This window comes from Schistocerca nitens, chromosome 2 (genome assembly GCF_023898315.1).
Source record: "Schistocerca nitens isolate TAMUIC-IGC-003100 chromosome 2, iqSchNite1.1, whole genome shotgun sequence".
NCBI classification, from domain to species: domain Eukaryota; kingdom Metazoa; phylum Arthropoda; class Insecta; order Orthoptera; family Acrididae; genus Schistocerca; species Schistocerca nitens.
The window spans coordinates 392,211,532-392,236,543 of record NC_064615.1 but is presented as its reverse complement, the minus strand read 5'-3'; the positions used below and the strand labels follow the sequence as shown (position 1 = coordinate 392,236,543).

Below are 25,012 nucleotides of genomic sequence, written 5' to 3'. Positions count from 1 at the left end.
AGCAACAAATGCAGCCAATAACAAGTGAAAAATGATGAAATTTCACATGTAAAAAAATTGCTTTGTTATGTTTTTGAACTTCCATTGCTATGAGTGTGACTCCTGAATCCTTCCTTGTCAGTCACGCGGGGTAGCCGTGCGGTTTGGGGCGCCTTGTCACGGTTCGCGCGGCTCCCCCCGTCGGAGGTTCGAGTTCTCTCCCGGGCATGGGTGTGTGTGTGTGTTGTCCTTAGCGTAAGTTAGTGTAGGTTAGATTAACCCTTCGTTGCTCGCGCGGATGACTCGTCATCCGCGTGACTTTCCCGCGCAATTTTGTCAGACAGGGCTGGATTCAGTTCTCACCATTTTCAGTACCTTTCTGTTAACTCTCCGGCTGTTAGCTCCAATCATTGTTGTCTTTAAGTTACGAAATATACATTGTTTATGAAACATTGTTATAGTCTGGAAGACACTTGTCATCTGTGCGAGTTCTGCTGCCACAATCTGAAACAAAGTAAGTGTGTATTACTTTATTGCTTTCCTAGATTCAGTTGATCTTTCATGTGCGTAAATTTAGACTTATTGAAACTGATCGCAGTTACCTTCCATATTATCTAGTATTCTCTTTATTTTTAAATTGTGGAAGAAATGTCAAAGGCAAAAAACCTCGGACAGAGTTTAGTAGAGATCCTAATGTATGGCTGGAATGGTTCAATGAGCTGAGTGATGAAGATGCTCACAGTGATAGCGCTGACTCAGAGACTGAGGATTCTTTTCATGAAAGCGGTCATGATTCAGGAACAGAACAAGAAGTGTCAGAAAATGATGAATATGAATCACATGGAGAAATAACTCAAGAGGATGCATTTTTATAGGGAAAGATGGAGTAGCTAAACTGAGGAAAAATAAATATCCTACCAGTGTTAGAAGCAGATCTTGTAATATTATTACGCATTTGCCAGGACCAAAAAATCAAGCTCTTATAAAAAAGACAGAAATAGTAATTCTGAATTTGTTCTTGCATGAAAACATAATAGGCATTATCGCAACATGCACTAATATATACATCAATTAAGTTCGTGGTGACTTCTCTAAGGAAAGGGACGCTAAAGAAACAGATGCGATAGAGATCAGAGCTTTCATTGGTAGGTTATATCTGTGTGGATCTTTGAGATATTCTAGGGAGAGTACATCGAAATTGTGGGATAACTCAAAGAAAAACTGACTTGAATCATGTTATTTATGCACAACTGAAAACCGATTCAGGTTTCTGTTGAGATGTCTGAGGTTTGATAATATCCGTAATAGAGGTGCTCGCTGAGAGATTGGCAAGTTGGCTCCTATCAGAGTAGTACTTGAACTATTCACGAACAATTTCCAAAAGTATTTTTCACCTAGTGAATATCTTACTGCTGACGAACAGCTTTTGACATTTAGAGGAAACTGCCCGTTCAGGCAATACATTCCTAACAAACCAGCAAAGTATGGTTTGCTTTGGTTGATGTAAAAACAGCTTACACTTTGACTTCAGAACCGTACGTCGGTAAGCAACAAGAGGGACCATGTAATGCCAGTAATTCAGCTGAAGATATTGTTCTTCGAATGGTCAAACTCTTTCAAACGTTAGAAAATATTATACTGTGTACAAACATTAAATGTATTATATTTATATTTAATAAAAAATCATAAAACCGGTCATAAAGACCGTTCAAAGTGTACAAATAGACCGCTTGCTTTGTGGATGACATCAGTCATCCGCGGGAGTGAAGATGTCACGAATTTTCGCGCGAGTAACGGAGGGTTAAGTAGTGTGTAAGCCTAGGGACTGATGACCTCAGCAGTTTGATCCCATAGTCCTTACCACAAATTTCCAAATTTTCCTTCCTGGTCATGCTGACAAAGTTTCATGAATTTATTTGTAAAAGTATGGACAGTGGAAATTCAAAAAATGTTCAAATGTGTGTGAAATCTTATGGGACTTAACTGCTAAGGTCATCAGTCCCTAAGCTTACACACTACTTAACCTAAATTATCCTAAGGACAAACACACACACCCATGCCCGAGGGAGGACTCGAACCTCCACCGGGACCGGCCGCACAGCCCATGACGCAGCGCCCCAGGCCGCTCGGCTAATCCCGCGCGGCGGACAGTGGAAATTAAAATGTTCTATGGTGCCCCTCCTGCTCCAGGTCGGCCCGTTTGACGTCCTACCTCCCTTAAAAGACGCCATTTTGTGATTCTGGAGATTATTCAAAAGAATGTGACCAACATGTTAAAGGGCCTACAAGTTGAAGCGGTTCAGCGCTGTTCCGTTAGGTCAGACGATAGAAATGCCACTTTCACGCTTAGAGTTGCAGATTGACGGTGACCAACTTTAAACACAACTCGATTAATTTTCACACACATTTATTAAAATAATAACAAGCATAAAAATTACTTAACTTGGTTCTGGATGCTATTTACAATGGACAATCTGTAGTTCAAATGTCTCTGAGCACTATGGGACTTAACATCTGAGGTCATCAGTCCCCTAGAACGTAGAACTAGTCAAACCTAACTAACCTAAATACATCACACACATCCATGCCCGAGGCAGGATTCGAACCTGCGACTGTAGCAGTCGTGCGGTTCTAGACTGAAGCACCTAGAACCGCACGGCCACTCCGACCGGCACAATCTGTAGTTCCTTTGGTATTGGTACGTTAATCTTATTCTCACATATATCTCTGATACTTGACAAAAGTGTCTATACATTTATCTTCATGGCTATGTACAGGAATATGGTAATCTTATTATGTGGAGACTGAAACTTGACTATAGACTGGTACAGACAAATGCAGAACTCGTACAGACTGGTACAGACTAATGCAGACTGGTACAGACTGGTGCAGACAAATGCAGACCGACTAATCGGAGGTCTGTACACTCGTTATAATACCTCGCGCGTTCATGTATCACTGCGCGAGTGCGATCCGCGAGGGGAAAAGGTTCTACATTAGCAGCAATCTCATTGCCTGCGTTTCATATTAATACGTGGATCGGCGGAAGCAGAATTTGGTGCGTCTCTATGGCAGCACCATCTCGTAGTGCGGAGACGGATGAGCGCTGCGCCTGCACTGTTGTGCTTAGCGAGGCGCGCTCTAGTGGGAAAGTTGTGTACGGACTGACTACGCAGAACTATGTACACAACAGATGTCCTAAGGTTACCTAGGTTTAAGTAGTTCTAAGTCTAGGGGACTGATGACCTCAGATGTTAAGTCCCATAATGGTTAGAGCCATTTGAACCATTTGAAAAAAATAAAATCTATGGTAGATGAAAAATCAGTCTCATTACTTTTCTCACACACTTCATATACAGTATAGTCAATATTTTTAAAGGCCTGGAGTATTACTCAGTATACTGCGCAAACCATCAGTATCAATGTGAGACAGACAACACCAACTGAGTGACGGGCGGAGTGGCCGAGCGGTTCTAGGCGCTACAGTCTGGAACCGCGCGACCGCTACGGTCGCAGGTTCGAATCCTGCCTCGGGCATGGAGGTGTGTGGTGTCCTTAGGTTAGTTAGGTTTAAGTAGTTCTAAGTTCTATGGGACTGATGACCTTAGAAGTTAAGTCCCATAGAGCTCAGACCCATTTGAACCATTTTTGAACCAACTGAGTATCGGGCAATATTGTCAGTATGAGATCCTCTTTAGAGCAAACGCCAGGCAGAATCAAAGTGGTGGATGTGCTAGTGTGATCGTGTGGTGCAGTTACGACCGGGGGCACGGTGTCGCCTTCGGAGGAGGGCGAGTGGCCGTACCCGGAGGCGACGTGCGAGGAGACGACGTGCGAGCTGGGCGCGACGTGCGAGCAGCCGGCGGGCGGCGGGCCCGCGGTGTGCGCCTGCCGCTTCGACTGCGCCGCGGCGCCGCGCGACGGCCCGCTCTGCGCCTCCGACCTGCGCGTCTACCCCTCGACGTGCGCGCTGCGCGCCGAGGCGTGCCACGCGCGCCGCGAGCTGCGCCTGCGGCCCATGGAACTCTGCCAAGGTCTGTCCCTGCCCGCCGGCTACTCTGCGGTGCGCGTCCCCCGCCCGCACTCGCCGCCACACGGCCCTAAGCCACCTGACGAACGCTACAGCGTCTCATTATCCTGACCACCAGGGATGGGATGTAACTGGCGCACGTCACTGCTGGCTAGAATATCCGCTACTGTTTGAGATCTACCTATCTTTTTTCTTTCTTTCTTGCTACCGCCTTTATCCCGCATTCCGTCCTGGGTCGGCAGGGTTAAGTCCCAAATCCTACAATTGTGTTTATCACCTCTTAAGTGAAAAGTTGACTCATACTAAAGATAAAGCTCCATTTTTTCCACTGAAATCCTCGTCAGCACATTACCATAGACCGACATCGTAGTTCGAGATTTCCAGACCGGTTAGCACAGCAAATATATGCACCAAAATTACATTTTTTGGAGAGAGCCGTAATGTGATGTGGCACTGGGGGGAGGGGGGGGGGTTGTAATATACAAGTACAAACATGAGAACTACCAAATACTGCACATTAGCTACCAAAATATTAAAATCAAGTTGGTGACTACTCGATGTACTTCATGATGTCCTCAACAAGCAGAATTGACAGAGTTCAAATGCAAACGCTAAAACCGTAGTTCATCTGTGATTTACAGAAATGTCTTTGTATTACGACCTTCTTTAGTACTGGTGTGTGAAGGTTTATGTTTTGTTGGTGGTAGAAGTGTTTTACTTTGTGCAAAGTGTATTTAATACAAATAAAATATTAATCTCTTATAAACTGTGTACGTACTTGTATTTCAAGTGGAATCGAACGTTCCCATAGTGCTAACCCCTTACTGAACTTTTAAAACTGATATCCTAAGCTGCGCTCAGGCCGGTGGTGTGAAACAAGGAATGTGATTCATACGACCAGGCGACACGTTTCAGTTGATCGGCTTCCATTCGCATTGACCCCATGCCCACTTTAAGTGTAATTGTCGATGTTGTTCGGTCGGTATGAGACCCGCCAGGTTAGCCGAGAGCGCTAATGCTCCGCCTCCTGGACTCGGGTAGGCGCGCCAGCCCCGGATCGAATCCGCCTGGCGGATTAACGACGACGGCCGGTGTGCCGGCCAGCCTGGATGTGGTTTTCAGGGGGTTTTCCACACACCCCAAGATGAATACCGGGCTGGTCCCCACGTCCCGCCTCAGTTACACGACTCACAGACATTTGACACCCATCCGCACTTTTCCATGATTGACACTGGACACAGACAGATGGTCTACTCTGATTCTTTTCCGGAGGGGTTATCGGGTGGCGGCAGGAAGGGCATCCGGCCACCCCTTCAAATTAACATGCCAGATCCGATTTAACCACGCCAACCGCGCGCACAATCCGGGACAAAGGCCGGCCGCGGTGGTCTAGCGGTTCTAGGCGCTCAGTCAGGAACCGCGCGACTGCTACGGTCGCAGGTTCGAATCCTGCCTCGGGCATGGATGTGTGTGATGTCCTTAGGTTAGTTAGGTTTAAGTAGTTCTAAGTTCTAGGGGACTTATGACCACAGATGTTGAGTCCCATAGTGCTCAGAGCCATTTGAACCATTTTTGAACCGGGACAAAGACGCAAGCGATAGATAGTTCGGTCAGTATGGGGACACCTTAGAGTCCTCTACTGTGGAGCCCGACATTGAACAATCTGCGCTGAAGTGTGCTCTGAAACCGCGGAAACACTTGTTCTCTGAGTCGAATGAACGGCCGGATGCCCTTCCTGCTGCCACCCCAATACCCCCCGGGACGGAATTAGTGTACCCCATCTGTCTCCGGCTAGTGTAAATCGTGGAATAGTGTGAATGTGTTTCAAAGGTCTGCGAGTCGTGTTACTGAGGCGGGACGTGGGGACCAGCCCGGTATTCACCTAGTACAATGTGGAAAACCGCCTAAAAACCACATCCAGGCTGGCTGGCACACCGGCCGTCGTCGTTAATCCGCCGGGCGGATTCGATCCGAGGCCGGCGCGCCTACCCGAGTCCAGATAGCAGCGCGTTAGCGCTTTGAGATCTACCTATGTACAACCATAATATCTGAGCCCCTGTTCAGTAACTTTTCTCACCCACAGCGCCTGTCGCTACAATTTTTCTTTATCAGTAGCTTTGTCCAGTGTCGGTGTTCTAAGGTGACTTGAAATCACTGAATAACAAATCAATATTTTACGTTGTATTTGTTTATTATTATCGGCACAAAATAAAAACATACTGACTCGCTTCAATACCGCTGTCATCAGTGATGCCACTAAACAAACTTACTGCAGCAAAATGCATAAATGCCTTGTGAGATGTTGCGGCCATTTTGTAATGGACTCAAATACTGATATTAGGCTTGACAACAATATTTAATAATTGGGGGGCTCCATATTGTTCCGAAGTTGTGCAGCGACTGTAAACCATAAAATTACCAAATGAGCAGCAACCAGTCGCAAGATCATGTTTTCTTTATTTACTATTGCAAATCGATTTCAACTGATTAACAGCCATCATCGGTGCTTTCAACATGTATGTTCCCTGAGTAATAACACTGTCTTAAACAGACGAAGTGCAATGAATAACGTATTTATTGGCATTCATTCGATCTCTTTCCAGTTTGTGTCTTACGTTTAAAGGCCATTTTACAGTAAAAGAGTTCCTAAAGAAACTTAATAATAAAGTCCGTCTATTGTCATTTCAATAGTGTATTTGTTCGCTAAAGAACATTTCAAAACACAGCTTCAACTGCAGGACATCAGTGTGCAATCGAGGGAGCATCATTATGATATCAGCATGAGAGAATGGCTAACCTGTGAATTCTGTAGCTTTATGGCATACAACATCACAGTCAAATATCTTCCTGACATTGTTTTCACTCTACATCTGCTTACACAGTTCTCAAAGATGACACGATACGTTTCAGAGAACAGCGCAGTTAACATCATCCTTGTTGAAACTTCCGGACAGGTGAATACAATCTGCAGGACAAGGGTTCGATTCTGCAACTTTGCGTATCGTGTTCTGTCTGAATATTGAGGTTTGCGTTCATTTGAACATGTAACTTGAAAACTGCTCGATTTCAACTGACAGTTCACAGAGATTACGCTGGCCCTGGGGGACAGGTACATATGCTCAGCCTGGATGACACTTTTAAACTGAGAATCCAGTGCTTCATCCAGCACCTGGATTGCTAGTTTTTCCGCGATGGCTCGTTCACAAACTTCCAAATGAAACAATGTAACAGTCTAAAACGTAAACTTTCACGGCCGGAAGTGTCACAATTAATAAAATATTCCAGGCTATTATGCTGTGGTCGAAGGGATTTCACTTTAAAACCTGACGTTTCGTCCCCATCTGCGGGGGATATTTTCAAGGGGGATCGTAGCTCGCTTGCGAGCCAGGGTGTGTATCGGACATTCAACAAAGGAATGTAATAACTGCTTATGGTTTACAAATTTAAAAATTAAAAAAGTTCTTATTATAATAAAAATATTGAGTTTATGGAAAAAAGAGCTCTGAACATCACAAATTTTAAAAAAATAGTGAAATAGGAATTATTTTGTTGACAAAAAAGGTACCAAAACCCCTTAAATGTGACCACACCAGGAGAAGTTGACAGGAAAAGTAGATAATAAATAAATCAATAAAAACACATAACATTTATTTATGTGACACTATATATATATATATATATATATATATATATATATATATTGTGTATAAGTTTTAGTTTAGGACATAATAAAATAGATAGGTAGCTGAAATGCGTGCAGTCAGATAGTCGCTAATACGTAGATAGCAGAGGTGTACACACTCCGCTTTTAGCCTGCCCGCGCTTGCCTTTTAGCCAGGCAGGAAAGCCACCAAACACTGTAAGCAGAAGGAGAAGGCTGCTTTACTCTCATTCAAGCCAAGTTATGCCCAACAAAATTAGGCTACAGAAGTCTTGCTTGCCTGTCCGTCTTCCAGAGGTACTACGTTACATAGCAGTTTATTCTGTAGGCTGTCATTATTGTGTTATGAGTTCGGAACTTGATAAAAAGTCGCTTGTTACCCGACTATCACAAAATGAGGCTCAATGAAATATACTTTGGGTCATTCTACATCTACATCTACATCTACATTGATACTCTTCATGCAAATCACATTTCAGTGCCTGGCAGAGCGTTCATCGAAGCACCTTCACAATTCTCTATTATTCCAATCTCGTATAGCGCACGAAAAGAACGAACACCTGTATCTTTCCGTACGAGCTCTGATTTCCCTTATGTTATCATGGAGATCGTTCCTCCCTATGTAGGTCGATATCAACAAAATATTTTCGCATTCGGAGGAGAAAGTTGGTGATTGGAATTTCGCTAGAAGATTCCGTCGCAACGAAAAACGCCGTTCTTTTATTGATATCCACCCCAAATCCTGTATCACTTCAGTGATATTCTCTCCTCTGTTTCGCGATGATACGAAACGTGCTGGTAAGGATCCCACACCGCCAGCAATATTCTAAAAAGAGGATGGACAAGTGTAGTGCAAGCAGTTTCGTTAGTAGATCTGTTACATTTCCTAAGTGTCCTGCCAATAACACGCAGCCTTTGGTTAGCCTTCCCCACAACATTTTCTATGTGTTCTTTCCAATTTAAATTGTTCGTAATTGTGATACCTATGTACACTCCTGGAAATTGAAATAAGAACACCGTGAATTCATTGTCCCAGGAAGGGGAAACTTTATTGACACATTCCTGGGGTCAGATACATCACATGATCACACTGACAGAACCACAGGCACATAGACACAGGCAACAGAGCATGCACAATGCCGGCACTAGTACAGTGTATATCCACCTTTCGCAGCAATGCAGGCTGCTATTCTCCCATGGAGACGATCGTAGAGATGCTGGATGTAGTCCTGTGGAACGGCTTGCCATGCCATTTCCACCTGGCGCCTCAGCTGGACCAGCGTTCGTGCTGGACGTGCAGACCGCGTGAGACGACGCTTCATCCAGTCCCAAACATGCTCAATGGGGGACAGATCCGGAGATCTTGCTGGCCAGGGTAGTTGACTTACACCTTCTAGAGCACGTTGGGTGGCGCGGGATACATGCGGACGTGCATTGTCCTGTTGGAACAGCAAGTTCCCTTGCCGGTCTAGGAATGGTAGAACGATGGGTTCGATGACGGTTTGGATGTACCGTGCACTATTCAGTGTCCCCTCGACGATCACCAGTGGTGTACGGCCAGTGTAGGAGATCGCTCCCCACACCGTGATGCCGGGTGTTGGCCCTGTGTGCCTCGGTCGTATGCAGTCCTGATTGTGGCGCTCACCTGCACGGCGCCAAACACGCATATGACCATCATTGGCACCAAGGCAGAAGCGACTCTCATCGCTGAAGACGACACGTCTCCATTCGTCCCTCCATTCACGCCTGTCGCGACACCACTGGAGGCGGGCTGCACGATGTTGGGGCGTGAGCGGAAGACGGCCTAACGGTGTGCGGGACCGTAGCCCAGCTTCATGGAGACGGTTGCGAATGGTCCTCGCCGATACCCCAGGAGCAACAGTGTCCCTAATTCGCTGGGAAGTGGCGGTGCGGTCCCCTACGGCACTGCGTAGGATCCTACGGTCTTGGCGTGCATCCGTGCGTCGCTGCGGTCCGGTCCCAGGTCGACGGGCACGTGCACCTTCCGCCGACCACTGGCGACAACATCGATGTACTGTGGAGACCTCACGCCCCACGTGTTGAGCAATTCGGCGGTACGTCCACCCGGCCTCCCGCATGCCCACTATACGCCCTCGCTCAAAGTCCGTCAACTGCACATACGGTTCACGTCCACGCTGTCGCGGCATGCTACCAGTGTTAAAGACTGCGATGGAGCTCCGTATGCCACGGCAAACTGGCTGACACTGACGGCGGCGGTGCACAAATGCTGCGCAGCTAGCGCCATTCGACGGCCAACAGCGCGGTTCCTGGTGTGTCCGCTGTGCCGTGCGTGTGATCATTGCTTGTACAGCCCTCTCGCAGTGTCCGGAGCAAGTATGGTGGGTCTGACACACCGGTGTCAATGTGTTCTTTTTTCCATTTCCAGGAGTGTATTTAGTTGGATTTACGACTTTTAGATTAGACTGATTTATCGTGTAACCGATGTTTAACGATTTCCTTTTAGCACTCATGTGGATGACATCACACTTTTCGTTATTTAGGGTTAACTGCCAATTTTCGCACCACTCGGATATCTTTCCTAAATCGTTTTGCAATTTGTTTTGATCTTCTGATGACTTTATTAGCTGAACTACTGCAAACAACCTGAGACGGCTGCTCAGATTGTCTCCCAAATCGTTAATATAGATAAGGAACAGCGAAGGATCTACAACACACTACCTTGGAAAACGCCAAAAGTCACTTATGTTTTACTCGATGACTTTTCCGTCAATTACTACGAACTGTGACCTCTCTGACAGGAAATCACGAATCCTGTCACATAACTGCGACGATATTCCATAAGCACGCAATTTCACTACAAGCCGCTTGTGTGGAACAGTGTCAAAAGCCTTCCGGAAATACAGAAATACGGAATAAATTTAAATTCCTTGTCAATAGCACTCAGCACTTGAAATGTCCCCTTAGAAAAGTTTATGAATTACTGTGCTGATAAACCTCTTACATTATTTGATCTTCAAACAGCTGAGCAGAACTGAACGTACTCAGACATTTCTCACTTTACTTATACTGATCATCACTAAACTGACACACAATATTTTTAGCAACGCAATCTGACTTTTAATAATTCCTACAAAAGAATGGCCCTGACTAACAATAACCTATACTTTTCATGAATCACTTACCTCACAAAATCTTCGTTATTAGAACTACTGCAATACAGCGAGCACCAATACTGCCAGCTAACTCCAGATCATCCGCTCTCAAAAATCCGCCCTCTCACTTCCCCACATCCACCACTGCGGGTGGCTCACCTCCAACTGCGCAACGCTACGCGCTGTTAACAGCCAACAGCCCAACACTACAATGGCAGACAACAATGCAAACTAGCCACAGACTGCACACAGCACAGCCAGTGGTTTTCATACAAAGCGCTACGTGGCGTTACCAATAAGAAAACCTAAACAGCCTACTTACATAGCCCCCATGCTCCCAACAACAAATTTTACAAATTGTTTTGGGCACTGGCCAATACATATTTGTTAAAATTTTTCACAATTACAATAACAAAGAAATCAAATGCACACACTTATTGATACAATGTTGGTCAAAAGCTAAAATTTTCTCAAAGTCCATAAAGACAGTCCTGATCGTTCATCACAGTAAAATTGCAGTCTTTTTCTCAAAGTCAAAGCAGTAAAAGAAAATGCACACGGTAGTTGTGGATTTCCATGCAGTCTTGAAGAAGTATTGTTGTCCTTCCAATGGAAAGACAGTGCTGACTCTTGACATGCAGACAGGTAATGGGCCACAACAGAGCAAACCCACAGCAGGGTCATTCGAAGTTTTGAAGAATATTGGTAGGTAGGTCATCACAGAGCAGACCCACTATAGTCTTGGTAGAGAGTATGGTATTGGTGGGCCACCAGAGGTGCAGTCCCACTGCAGTCCTTGTAGAAATAATGGTATTGGTGGATCATCAAAGGTGCAGACCCACTTCAGTCCTTGTATAGACGGCCAGCAGCCATCTCTTGCGACTGTGTAGGTGCACAATCACCATCAAAGAGTCTTGTACTATATAACAAGTCCATAAACCACCACTTGTGCACTCACAAAGTTTTTGGAATTGTCCTTAGAACCAGCAGTGCTGTTAACCAGTCCTTTGTTGAATTATCAACACACATGCAAACACTAACGGTCCCAACTTCTCACATATTGTGCATATACTATGACCAACAGAAACGTGTGCACTGAAATGAATGCTTAAAAGTTACTTAATTTGCTGAACTGGTGTCCTTTACAATTTTATAACATGAGAATACAATTACTAAGATACAGAAAACACCATTAAAAACATAATAATACAGATAACATTTGTAGTAATACAGGCTTTACAAAAGAACAGAAATAAACATATACATCAGCGTTACAGGAATTATGACATAAGTAAATATATAAAATAATGAGAATAGTTTTCGAAACATTAATTTCACATATGAGCATTGAAACAGAACAGAATAAATAATGTCTGAACATCTTTACAAAGAAAATAACATATTATAAATGCAAATTATATTTGAGGATAACAGTATTCCTCATCATAATGAATGTAGCTTATTACCAGAAAAATTGTACAACATAAATCGTATTAGCTAAACACATAAAGACAGGAAAAACACAAATACACAAGAGTACACAAACACATAGCAGAATAACACAGGAGGAAAGGACAGGGTTTGTTTTCAGTGTAACATTTGGTACTGCAGTCCCATCCAAAACTTCATTCCATCGATCTTTCGTCTTATTACAACATTTGTTTCCGCCAAAAAAATCCTATTCAAGCATGCATTCTGTATTTATATGTTCACATATTTCTTACCTCATTATTTATTTTCCATTATCTTACCTCATCATTTATTTCCAAGAAAATCCTACCTAAACCTGTTGTCCCTAAACCATACTTTTTTGTTCATATCCTCTTTCAAAATACTTTTTTTGGCCAAACCATTTTCTTATAGCTTCTCAATGCATTTCTTCCAATTCATCACAACTCGTTCTCTTATATAGCCTACCCCAACTTAAGCTAACTTAAATCTACTGAGCTCAGATGCTAAACTAAGGGACGAGGTAGTGCAGCAACACATAACAAATTAACACAAACAGCAAGACCAAAAAAATGGAAATTGGCAAAACAAGCAGCAGTATATATAAATTAGCAAAGCAATTGCAATATTACAACTAATATGAGCCAATGTGCAGCAACAAGAAAAATAAATCGGTAGTAAAACTGGCTTAACAGAGTAATATAAAGTGAAATTTAGTAGCACTATGCCTGGCAAACAGCAGCAGCAAATGCTATAACCTATACCTAAACATGGCAAAGCTCAAGCAGAAAAAATATTACACTAAAGACAACAATGCAGATAAGGGAAATGTCTATTCACATCTTAATGTCTATGTAACTAAAGTGGTGCACCACAACTTTTTCTACGAAAAATATTACCTAGTAGTTGAAAAGAAAATTATGTATGCAATTCCTGTGAAGGGAAATGTCTTTTTGTGCTCCTTCGTTTTTTTTAAGTAGATCATAAAGTTATTATTTACTGGATCTGTAGGCATAAAATATCTATATTAGTACATCTATAAAATTTTATTTTAACCAATGCTGCAGTGCAGCTAGAAACTAGATATGAAACAAAATGAGCAAACTCTCAACCAGAAAGACAATAGATGTAAAATGTTTCTCATCATTTCATTAGGCATTTTAGTAAATATCATAAATTAAGAGCTCCACAGTATAATCATATGTTTTCATGTTTGAGCGTGTCGTATCTGCGATACTTTCTACAAAGAAATGTCAATAACGAGGATAATGGCCTCCTTTTTTTCTCCACCTGTGCTTCTGAAAGGCACACACTAATGGCTTTTTTCCAGGCGACTGTCATGCAGCAGGGTGCTTACAGTGACCTACCTTCCTTACTGAAATATTTACAACATCAGTTTCCGCTACAGTGACAGTTTGATACAAATAAAATTTCACAGGTCGAAATATTTGCGTTACAAATCTGTAGAAACAAAATCCTATAAATATAACAGTGTGCAAAAAGTTTCACCTGCATTGTGATACATTCACGCATTTACACACATTTCATAACTCTTAAATTACGATTCTCAGCTTATTGATCATAAACATACCTCCACAGCATAATACACATCGTCATCGTAATAATAACATCATAACAGGTCAATCACATCTCAGAATCGTCGCAGCTTCTTTCAATAATTTCAAGACCTTCAATAAAGTCATCTACCTCAAATGTACTTCAAAAATCATTATCCCTTACCAAATGCATCATTCAAAGCTCTCATAGTATCACAATGGTTCTGAAAAAATATGAACAGTTCATACAGTACAGACAACATACAATTTCATAAGTGTGAAATTATCTAACTGTGTAATTGCATAAACATGTGTCACTGATGTAGTAAAAAAGATGTTTGCCTCTCTCAGTTAAATGATCATATAGCTGTGTAATTTTTGTGTTAGAGAAATATGGTACCGATGTGTAAAGTTGTATAAGCAAATACCATATTAGCTAGGGTTCCTTGTGCTTGCCAAACACATGGTACACAAAGTAAGCGTGTACCCCCCTGAGGATTAATGTAATTATACCCTCAGGTGTTACAGATTACAGCAATGGAATGAAATGTATCACGGAAAACTTTCTTTGTAATTCAAAAATCTTGAAAAATAAATGGTTTAAGTACAAAATTAATCACTCAAATGCGTGTCCTATAGCGCTAAATGTGCGTCTTGCTGGAAGATAATTCTGTGGAATTGTTGTAGTTATCGTCCTCTGTAAGCAAAGTTCTGCTGAAGTCAATGTACTTACCTCATCATAAATGAAAGTGAAACGCTTTGCGTATAGATATTGTAGTTATTACGTACCTTACCGTGATCAAGAAAGTACTATAATGTAACGTATTGTTGTGCTTCGAAAAAGGCTGTCTCATTGTAGCTATACCACAAAAGTTACTACTAAAACATGTTTTACTTTCCAGAATAATACAGAAAAACTGTGCAGATATAAAACAGATACACCGCAAAAGCAACAATGTAAATTGTGTCACATATTAGTAGCGTCGTGATATAATCGTGTAGCTGTCAAAGAAACCAAATGCTAAGTCATCTTTAATCCCACAGAAAGTACTTCAAATAAAGAATGTATTTTCAAGTAAACCAAAATGTTGCATGAAAATCTCATTAGCAGTGCCGGTATATGTTCTAAGTATGTGAGCCTTATAGTCGTTATGTGATCGTGCAACTAACAAGCAAGACTGTACAAATAACAACACTGTGTCGTCTGTTCACTATAACAATGCATTCGTAATTTCTGTTTAAATAAGTTCTCTTGGTTATTGACAGGATATTTAACTTCAAACATTGCAGATTATCTTTCAATAAACGGATTTATATTTGAAATGTAGTGTAAACCTTTACTCTTCCTAGTACACAGAGTTTCAACTTCAACGTAATTATCATGTGGCATACGTCGGTAAGGAATACTGGAACCTTTCTCAAGGTTACCTTATGTTATTTTTCTCTGGGCCAGCCGGCGCACGTGGCTGCCTGCGGTGCGAGTCATTGTCTGCTATCTCTTTGTTGGCGCGCATCTTTATTGGGATTTGGAGACCTAACTTCTACAAATTCACCTTGCTGGGAGTGCACAGCCCAGTTTGAATCCCGCCAGTTCTGATGAAATTCAGTTCTGTCGTTATGATTATATCGTCAGTCGTCATGTCGGTAGTTCCTGTAGTTTCTTTCTTGTCAGTTAAGTGGTGGAGAATTTCTCCCTGAATAATCACTGCACTGTGGACCGTTGCGTCTGAAGTTATTCTGTCTCCCGTGATAATAATTATTTTGGTTCCCATATTGTCTGTTTCTCTGATTGTCTCTGTGATAGTCACTACTGCGGAGAGGCGATCTTTCCCTGTAATTATTACTACTCTGCCAACGACTGTCATACGGGTGGTGTCTGTTTTGGTCACGATTTGTGTTGTGAGAACAGCCTTGTCGTGTCCAGTTATTATTTCTTTCATCGCGGAATTGTGACGGATGTGACCTGTAATTTTTGTGTTCCTGTTTTCGCGTTCCGCGATTGTCAGTGTCTATTTCTAATTCTTGTAAGAGTCCCTGAAAAGCTTCAGTGTCGTCTTTGCATGTCTTCAAAATATTTCACAAGACTGGAAAATTCAGATTGTTCGAAATGTTTCATCATTATGATGCTATGTTTTACTCGGTCTTGTGTAGCTTGAGACCAATATGCTGAGAGGAAGGCATGATAAAATTCTCCTTGACTGTGGCAATCGTGAATGACCGATCGCATTCTTACAGCTGGTTCATTCTCTAAATATCCACACATAAATTCTAATCTGTGCTCTAATGACCAGTTGGGAGGAAAACAATGAGAGAATTGATGAAGCCACGCTTGTGGATGAATGTCGTTGCCGGAATTCGTAAATGTTTTGAATTTACGTGTAGTAATAAACAGCTTATAGTCAAAATCATCATGTCGGCGAGTCGCATATCGGTCATTGTTTCTTCGTTTCGGCGGTTCCATCTCAAAATTCGGTGTACCTTGCCAATTTCTTTCATAATTTCCGAAGTACCCCGTGTTATTATTTTGTGGCTGTTCCTTATTTCTATATCCCTCTTCCCGTATTGGAGTGCGAGTGTCCTCTGAAATATGTAATTCTTGTATTACCTGTGTCAACTGATCTTGTACTTCCCGGATTTCTCTTTTGTGTTGCGTATTAATGTGATTCTGATTTTGTTTGAATTTCTTAATTTGTTGATACTCTTTTGTGTCAGTGAAGGCTACAGGTTTTGTGTCATTCAGATTATCATCTACCTTCGTAGATAAATTATTTAGCTGATCCGAAAGTTCAACTACTTTCTCTGATAATGAACTAAGTTCCTCCATGTGTCTTTCTGAACCAATTTTCAGAGTATCTACTGTGTCTAAGTTTTCCTGAGTTTTTGCAAGTTGCGTAACCGAATCGCTAGATGCAACTGAGTCAATTTTAGCTTGAAAGGTCTCATGATTTTCATGAACAAAAGTTTGCAGTTCTTTTATGGCTGCTTCGTGATTCTGTAATGCATTTTCATGCCGCGAAAAAATAGGTTGAAAATGCTCACAAATTTGTGTTTTTACGTCATTACAGACTTTTTGACATTTCGATTCAATGTTATGTAACTCAGTAGTTAAATCTTCACGTGTTTGTTCAAGCGTGGTGTCTAACTTCCGAAGATTTTGTTCCATTGTGTCTAGCTTTTGAAGCTTTTGCTGTGTTTGTCTCTGATTTTGTTCCATTGTGTCTAACTTTTGAAGCTTTTGCTGTGTTTGTCTCTGATTTTGTTCCATTTGTTGCATTAATTGCAATAATAATGTATTAGTGTCTGGAATATTTTTCTCTATGCTTTTTGGCAGTGCATTTTCACCTGCAACATTCACATTTTGACAAGCAGAAAATGTGTCTTGACTCATTTGAGAAAACGGTGAGGACCCGAAACCTGAGTCTATAGTATTTGCAAGATTGTGCCCTGTCATTTCGGATTCCTGAGGCGAGCTGTTGCCGACCGATCGATCGATAATGCTTCCCTGTTCACTACTTGTTTCATTGTCTACACCATTATTTGCCGCCCGCTCCATTTCCCTATGCACAATTACCAAATTACTACTTTGAATGTCTGTTAATTCATTACACAGTGGTGCTGATAAGCTACGCTCGTCGTCACTATTATTTCTCAGTTTACTTTGGAGCCTAGTGTTACGTTTGCCACACGCCATTATTGTCACAATATTTCACACGATAACACAGAAAAGCACAATTTGAAGTGCAAAAATAAGAGAACACATTAACATAGCACTGAAAATAATATCTAAATACTTGCAAGCGCAGCTGCGAAATACTTGGTGCAAATTTACATGCATGCCACAACTGTTTAACTGTACAACAACGAAAAACTACAACTACAAAGGAAATTCTCTCTATAATTACGCGCTATCAATAAACAATAGCTACACTAATTACACAAACTACAAGGAAAAAAATCAGAAGATTCCAATGAGGTATCCTCGGCTAATGGTCGACATATGAAACGTCCCCTTAGAAAAGTTTATAAATTACTGTGCTGATAAACCTCTTACATTATTTGATCTTCAAACAGCTGAGCAGAACTGAACGTACTCAGACATTTCTCACTTTACTTCTTCTGATCATCACTAACCTGACACACAATATTTTTAGCAACGCAATCTGACTTTTAATAATTCCTACAAAAGAATGGCCCTGACTAACAATAACCTATACTTTTCATGAATCACTTACCTCACAAAATCTTCGTTATTAGAACTACTGCTATACAGCGAGCACCAATACTGCCAGCTAACTCCAGATCATCCGCTCTCAAAAATCCGCCCTCTCACTTCCCCACATCCACCACTGCGGGTGGCTCACCTCCAACTGCGCAACGCTACGCGCTGTTAACAGCCAACAGCCCAACACTACAATGGCAGACAACAATGCAAACTAGCCACAGACTGCACACAGCACAGCCAGTGGTTTTCATACAAAGCGCTACGTGGCGTTACCAATAAGAAAACCTAAACAGCCTACTTACACACGTCATGCGAGTAAAGAACTAGTTGTGTTTCACAAGAACGATGTTTTCTAAATCCATCTTGACTGTGTGTCAATATACCGTTTTCTTCGAGATAATTCATAATGCTCGAACACTATATATGTTTCAAAATGCTGCTGCATATCGTCGTTAATGGTATTGGCATGTAATTAAGTGGATTAGTGTTACTACCTTTCTTGAATATTGATGCGACCCGTGCAACTTTTCAGTCTTTGGGTATAGATGTTTCGCCGAGCGAACGGTTGTATGTGATTGTTAAGTTTGGGGACCAGAAAATTGTGGATTTTGTGTGTATCTTTTTTCTTTTCGACGTCCTTCAGGCTCTTTTATTTATTTCGATATGAACTATCTCTCTCCAACTTCACCCTCTTGTGGCTGCTACTGACTAGTCTCAGTTCCAACCATAGTCAGGTCATCTTTAATACATGTTTCCTGTAATACGGAGAACAATCTCCGAAGGTGGAGATCCTTTGCACCTAAAAACCCGAAGATGTGCATTTATACTGCGACGAAAATTGAAGTACGGCTTTGGAAGTCTAGTTTGTGTAACTTTAATTTGTTTCGGCTAAATACACTCCTGGAAATGGAAAAAAGAACACATTGACACCGGTGTGTCAGACCCACCATACTTGCTCCGGACACTGCGAGAGGGCTGTACAAGCAATGATCACACGCACGGCACAGCGGACACACCAGGAACCGCGCTGTTGGCCGTCGAATGGCGCTAGCTGCGCAGCATTTGTGCACCGCCGCCGTCAGTGTCAGCCAGTTTGCCGTGGCATACGGAGCTCCATCGCAGTCTTTAACACTGGTAGCATGCCGCGACAGCGTGGACGTGAACCGTATGTGCAGTTGACGGACTTTGAGCGAGGGCGTATAGTGGGCATGCGGGAGGCCGGGTGGACGTACCGCCGAATTGCTCAACACGTGGGGCGTGAGGTCTCCACAGTACATCGATGTTGTCGCCAGTGGTCGGCGGAAGGTGCACGTGCCCGTCGACCTGGGACCGGACCGCAGCGACGCACGGATGCACGCCAAGACCGTAGGATCCTACGCAGTGCCGTAGGGGACCGCACCGCCACTTCCCAGCCATACTGGCTCCTGGGGTATCGGCGAGGACCATTCGCAACCGTCTCCATGAAGCTGGGCTACGGTCCCGCACACCGTTAGGCCGTCTTCCGCTCACGCCCCAACATCGTGCAGCCCGCCTCCAGTGGTGTCGCGACAGGCGTGAATGGAGGGACGAATGGAGACGTGTCGTCTTCAGCGATGAGAGTCGCTTCTGCCTTGGTGCCAATGATGGTCGTATGCGTGTTTGGCGCCGTGCAGGTGAGCGCCACAATCAGGACTGCATACGACCGAGGCACACAGGGCCAACACCCGGCATCATGGTGTGGGGAGCGATCTCCTACACTGGCCGTACACCACTGGTGATCGTCGAGGGGACACTGAATAGTGCACGGTACATCCAAACCGTCATCGAACCCATCGTTCTACCATTCCTAGACCGGCAAGGGAACTTGCTGTTCCAACAGGACAATGCACGTCCGCATGTATCCCGTGCCACCCAACGTGCTCTAGAAGGTGTAAGTCAACTACCCTGGCCAGCAAGATCTCCGGATCTGTCCCCCATTGAGCATGTTTGGGACTGGATGAAGCGTCGTCTCACGCGGTCTGCACGTCCAGCACGAACGCTGGTCCAACTGAGGCGCCAGGTGGAAATGGCATGGCAAGCCGTTCCACAGGACTACATCCAGCATCTCTACGATCGTCTCCATGGGAGAATAGCAGCCTGCATTGCTGCGAAAGGTGGATATACACTGTACTAGTGCCGACATTGTGCATGCTCTGTTGCCTGTGTCTATGTGCCTGTGGTTCTGTCAGTGTGATCATGTGATGTATCTGACCCCAGGAATGTGTCAATAAAGTTTCCCCTTCCTGGGACAATGAATTCACGGTGTTCTTATTTCAATTTCCAGGAGTGTATTACCGCAGTGAACGACGTATTTCGGGTTCGCTGAAAAACAGCTCATTCTATATTTTCCAAATGCAGTTTAGCACAAACGAAGTTCTTTATTCATTTTATGTTGATTTGAACACTACATATCCGAAAGAAGTAGCTTTTCTTTCACACTAAGCTTTCTTTGCATTACATTGCTTACCACCGGAAGATGGCTTTTAATGTCCAATGAGCCATATTTTTTCCCTATCTCAATCAATCTTTGCCCTAACTTTAGAAAGCCTATGTACTGCTAAATGACCTCAACTGCGTAGCATATATTTACACAAACTTTCAGCCGCTAAGTCTTCGTCCTCTTGCAAAATATTGAGTGAGGAAACTGCTGGTCCAGTTTACAGACATGTCTTAACATAGTGGAGATTCCCGAGCGACATTTATTTAAAGCTGCCTTATAAACACAGGAAAACTTTTCCCCTGCTGGATCTTGGGCTCTGTTTCGTGACTGGTATACATTCTGCAGTTCTTACCTCAAACTCCTTTAAGTGTGGTTTGTTGATTTTGTTACTGCCATGGTTGCGATAAATGAAGTTCAGTGAAACTACCTCCGCAAACAACTACCCGGTTATTCTGTACTACGTTGGACTGACAGCGCAACCTGTCGTCATGTGTTACCTTCGGTCCAACCAAATTTATGAAATATTCAAAATCAGACGAGTCTGAGGAGCCCAAGTATGGCGGGCAAGAGTAGTGTGAGAACACCTTCATAAAGCAGGGCAAACGGCGTATGTCTTACCGTTGAACGCAGTCATAACTGTGTCATATAGACTATTACAGCCGACTCTTGTTGAGTGTAGCTGATGCTGATGGGGGAAAGGATAAAACTCTTTTTCGCTACACAACTTACTTCTTAAAAACAGTAGCGTCCCAACGGGCAGATTCCATCATCAGTCTATATATAAAGGGCAATGTCCCGACTAACTGACTAACTTGACTCATCATCGCCCCGCCAAAACAGCTAAGGAAAGAAACTTCTTATTTGTAGAAGGTGTGGATCTTACACTGTAGACGTCTTTTAAGAAGAGATTTTTCTAAATTCCAACCCTAAGCGGTGAAAGGGTACAAAGGGATTTTTTTTAAAAAGATCTCACTATTAAGGTAATTTTGAAGCTAGGCCTACGAAAATTGGTATTTCGTTTCTCAGTCAGAAATAAAGAAATACAAGTATCACCTTTTTTGGGAATTTAACTCTTATGGAGGTGAAATAGTAGGTGAAAGCTTTTTTTGAAAACATATCATTATTAAAGAACTACTAAAGTATTTTTAAGGCTATATTTATGAACAAATTGTATTTTACATTTCGGTTACAAATTAAAAAATTCGTGTTTCAGTGTTTTTGGAAATTGGAGCCGTAAGGGGCTGAAATAAGGGATGAGGTTTTTTATGATAATATTTTCTTATTAAAGCGTTTTTAAAGCTAAATCATGAAAATTTAAATTTAGCTTCTCCGTTAGAAACAAAAAATACGCGTTTCACTGTTTTTGGAAATTCAACCACAACGTGGATGAAAGTTTGTATGGAAATATTTCATTGTGCAAGCATTTTTGAAGCCAAACTATGAAAATTTTTATTTGGCTTCTCTGGCAGAAATAAAACGTAAACATGTCACTGCTTTTGGAAATTAAATACCTATGTGGATTAAGTGATTGAAACAGGGAGTGAAACCTTTTATGAAAATATTTAATTGCGAAAGCATTTTAATGATAAATCTTTGAAAATTGGTGTTCGGCTACTTGGTTAGAGGTGGTTTACTGTTTTTGGAAATTTAACCCGTAAAGGGGGTTAAATAGGGTCAGACTGATTCACTGATTCGTCCTCCCCCCCTCTCCCCCCCTCCTCCCCCCCCCCCCCCCCAGCCCAAACCGCTAAGGATAGAAACTTCTAGTTTAGAGATGGTGTCGGTCTTATACTGTAGGCATCGTTTAAGAGAAGATTGTCCAAATTTCCATTCCTGAGGAGATGAAGTAGATGATGAAACTTTGTTTGAAGGTATGTCCCTATTAAGGGAATTTTGAAGTAGAACTACGGGACTGGTTCCTCAGTCGGAAAATAAAAAAAAAAAGTTTTTCTTCATTTTTGGAAATGCAACTACTAAGGGGGTAAAATAGTGGGTGAAAGATTTTTTGAAAATAAATAATTACTAACGAACTACCAAAGGATTTTTGAGGCTACATCTATGACAATTGGTATTTGACTTCTAGGTTAGAAAAAAATGGGGGTTTCAGTGTTTATGGAAACTCAACTCCTAAGGGAGTGCAATAGGGGATGAAAATTTTTAAGAAAATATTTCGTTAGATTAAAAATAATTTTAAAGCTAAATTTATGAAAGTTGGTATTTAACTTCTCGGTTAGAAATAAAGAAATGTTTGTTACGGAATGAAGGTTGCTATGAAAATATCTTCACAAGAACGAAAAGGCATGATTCAGAAAAAACTTTGGGCTCCAGTTACCAGAATCGCTTTTTGGTCAGAAGTATATTCGGAAAAGACCATGCTTATATGACCTTGATTAGCTAGAAAAGCTTAGGAAGTATTTCAATTTGTGAACAACATAAAAATTCTATTAAATAACAACAAAACAAAAAGTCTCTGCAGGGCATACAGTCTACGAGAGTGAAGCAGCGGTCGCGAAGCTAGTACTGTCACAATCTCTTACAGCATGAACATTGCGGAATAATTTGTAGTTGAACCCAGGATAGTAGCGCATACTCTGGTGATCAGGAAGTTTACGCCATCATCTGCCTTCCCCTTGCATACCAAATATTGTTGTGGAACTTTAAAGTTCTACTAGTGTACGAAGCGGCTACCTCTGGGTCGATTGTTATCGTATTATCGCGACTTAGCGGCATGCGCCGTACATTTGTGTAGTATCCAGAGCAACCACCATTTACTGCATGTACAATTCACGGGTACTACTTACTACCTCAAAAAGGGGGTCATCTCGCTGGAAGAGTCTACCCCTCTCCCTCCAGAAAAGAAAATCGTCGTGTTTCGGTCCTTAGAGGACGAATTCGTAGCCACATTGGCATCACTTAATTTACCTAGAAAATACCACTAAAACATCAGAAAACCATAACGTTTCCGACAGTCTTGTATTATTCCAAAAATGTTTGCTGAGTTTTCTCTGCGTTTTCTCACTGGACGCGCCGACTTTGAGCCGTTCTATAACGGTAGAAACGTGTTTCGTTGGAAAACATACCCGTTGCTAGCCAGCCAAAAGCCAGTTCCGTTAATTCTAAGTAAATTTGTGAGACTTTACCATTGATGTATAGTCGTCATCATTGCAGACGTCGTTTCTCTGCTTTGGTGCCGCATAAACAGCGAAGTTCGCTATATTGTACACATAAATAAATTAATCTCTTGTTCTGCTAGACGCCACACTTCTACGGTTCATGATTTAATTTCGCTGCTTATTTCATCAAGTAGCTTTCCATTTGGCCTCGTGAGGCTGAGTAGACCCCGTTCCAGACTTTCTACCGCAAAAAAATCTGATCTGGGCACCGGAAATCTAACCCGGGGCTTCCACTTCAGTAACCAGAAAAACAACAAAGAGACCATGTTTTCACTTCGAAGCACAATCGCGTGTGAAACTACGCCATTTCGCGGCGGTTATGCATTATGGCGCTATTTTTTTTTTTTTTTGACGCAATATACTTTCACCACAGCCGCCCGCAAAACGTTCACAAAATCCGACGTTTCAGAAACGTTACCTTTGTTTCATAGTACGCGATATCACCTTTTTCTACGAATTCGGACGGTGTAACTAAGCCATTTAATTCTGTACATCTACAGCTGGGCAGGCCACAACGTGCCAAAAAGGACGCGAGCCCGACGTGTTGGATGGTGTTCTGGCCTTCTCGGAAATACGCGGTACAACACGACATTTCATTTAGTTTTGCAGTGCGGAATTTTTCGGTATGCATAACTCTCTTCAGTTCGGCAGAATCGTAATGTCGGCCCTGTTTACCCTTTGCTGTTTGTTTGTGGAATAAAGGACGTTCACAGATCCAATGGTTATTTGCACAAAAAGAATCAGTCTAGCGATCTATCGTCACAAGTGTTTAAAATTTAATGGCAATGATAGAAGAAAGGAATGAGAATTCTTATTATATATTGTGCAGTTGCATAATAGATGAGTACTACAAATTCGCTATGAAACGGCATCACAGTACCTTGTAGAAAGAATGTAAAGAATTTTTTGACAATGGAAGAGCAAAAAAATTACAACGATCAACAGTCAGGATTCGTTGTGCTGTACATCAATAACCACTTTGTGCTAAAGAGAATGGTTTCAAAAGAAGATCGTATCGCAGAAGGGAAAAATTCTGGCAAACACAGTCTACTTCCCTAAACTCACTGGTGTTAAAGAAAAGACGAAGTCTGAAGAATTCATTGTCGCCTTGAAATAATTATAAGGATCGTTCTCCAAACGTTTTCAGAACACCGCCAATCTTAGATCTGTTTTCGGGACCGTTTGCCGTTCCAGTTGAAACAGCATGTGCAGATGGAACTTCAATAGAACTGTAGGGTGATTCCTGTCTTAAAGACAAATCCTTTTACGTTCAAACTGTCCAGGACGCCTGTACTGGTTTCCTCAGGAAGGGTTTCTAGGTCTCCATAATGAGCTTGCAAACGTTATCAA

The 25,012-nt window shown here is 42.3% G+C and overlaps 1 protein-coding gene across 1 annotated transcript in view; it reads left to right on the top strand.

The window, feature by feature from the left end:
• LOC126235046 (agrin-like) overlaps nucleotides 1–25,012 on the top strand; it is a 232,895-nt gene that overhangs the window by 94,996 nt on the left and 112,887 nt on the right. The window contains exon 6 of the mRNA XM_049943782.1: nucleotides 3,735–4,076. Coding sequence (XP_049799739.1) covers nucleotides 3,735–4,076 — 342 coding nt within the window. The remainder of the gene's footprint in view (nucleotides 1–3,734; nucleotides 4,077–25,012) is intronic.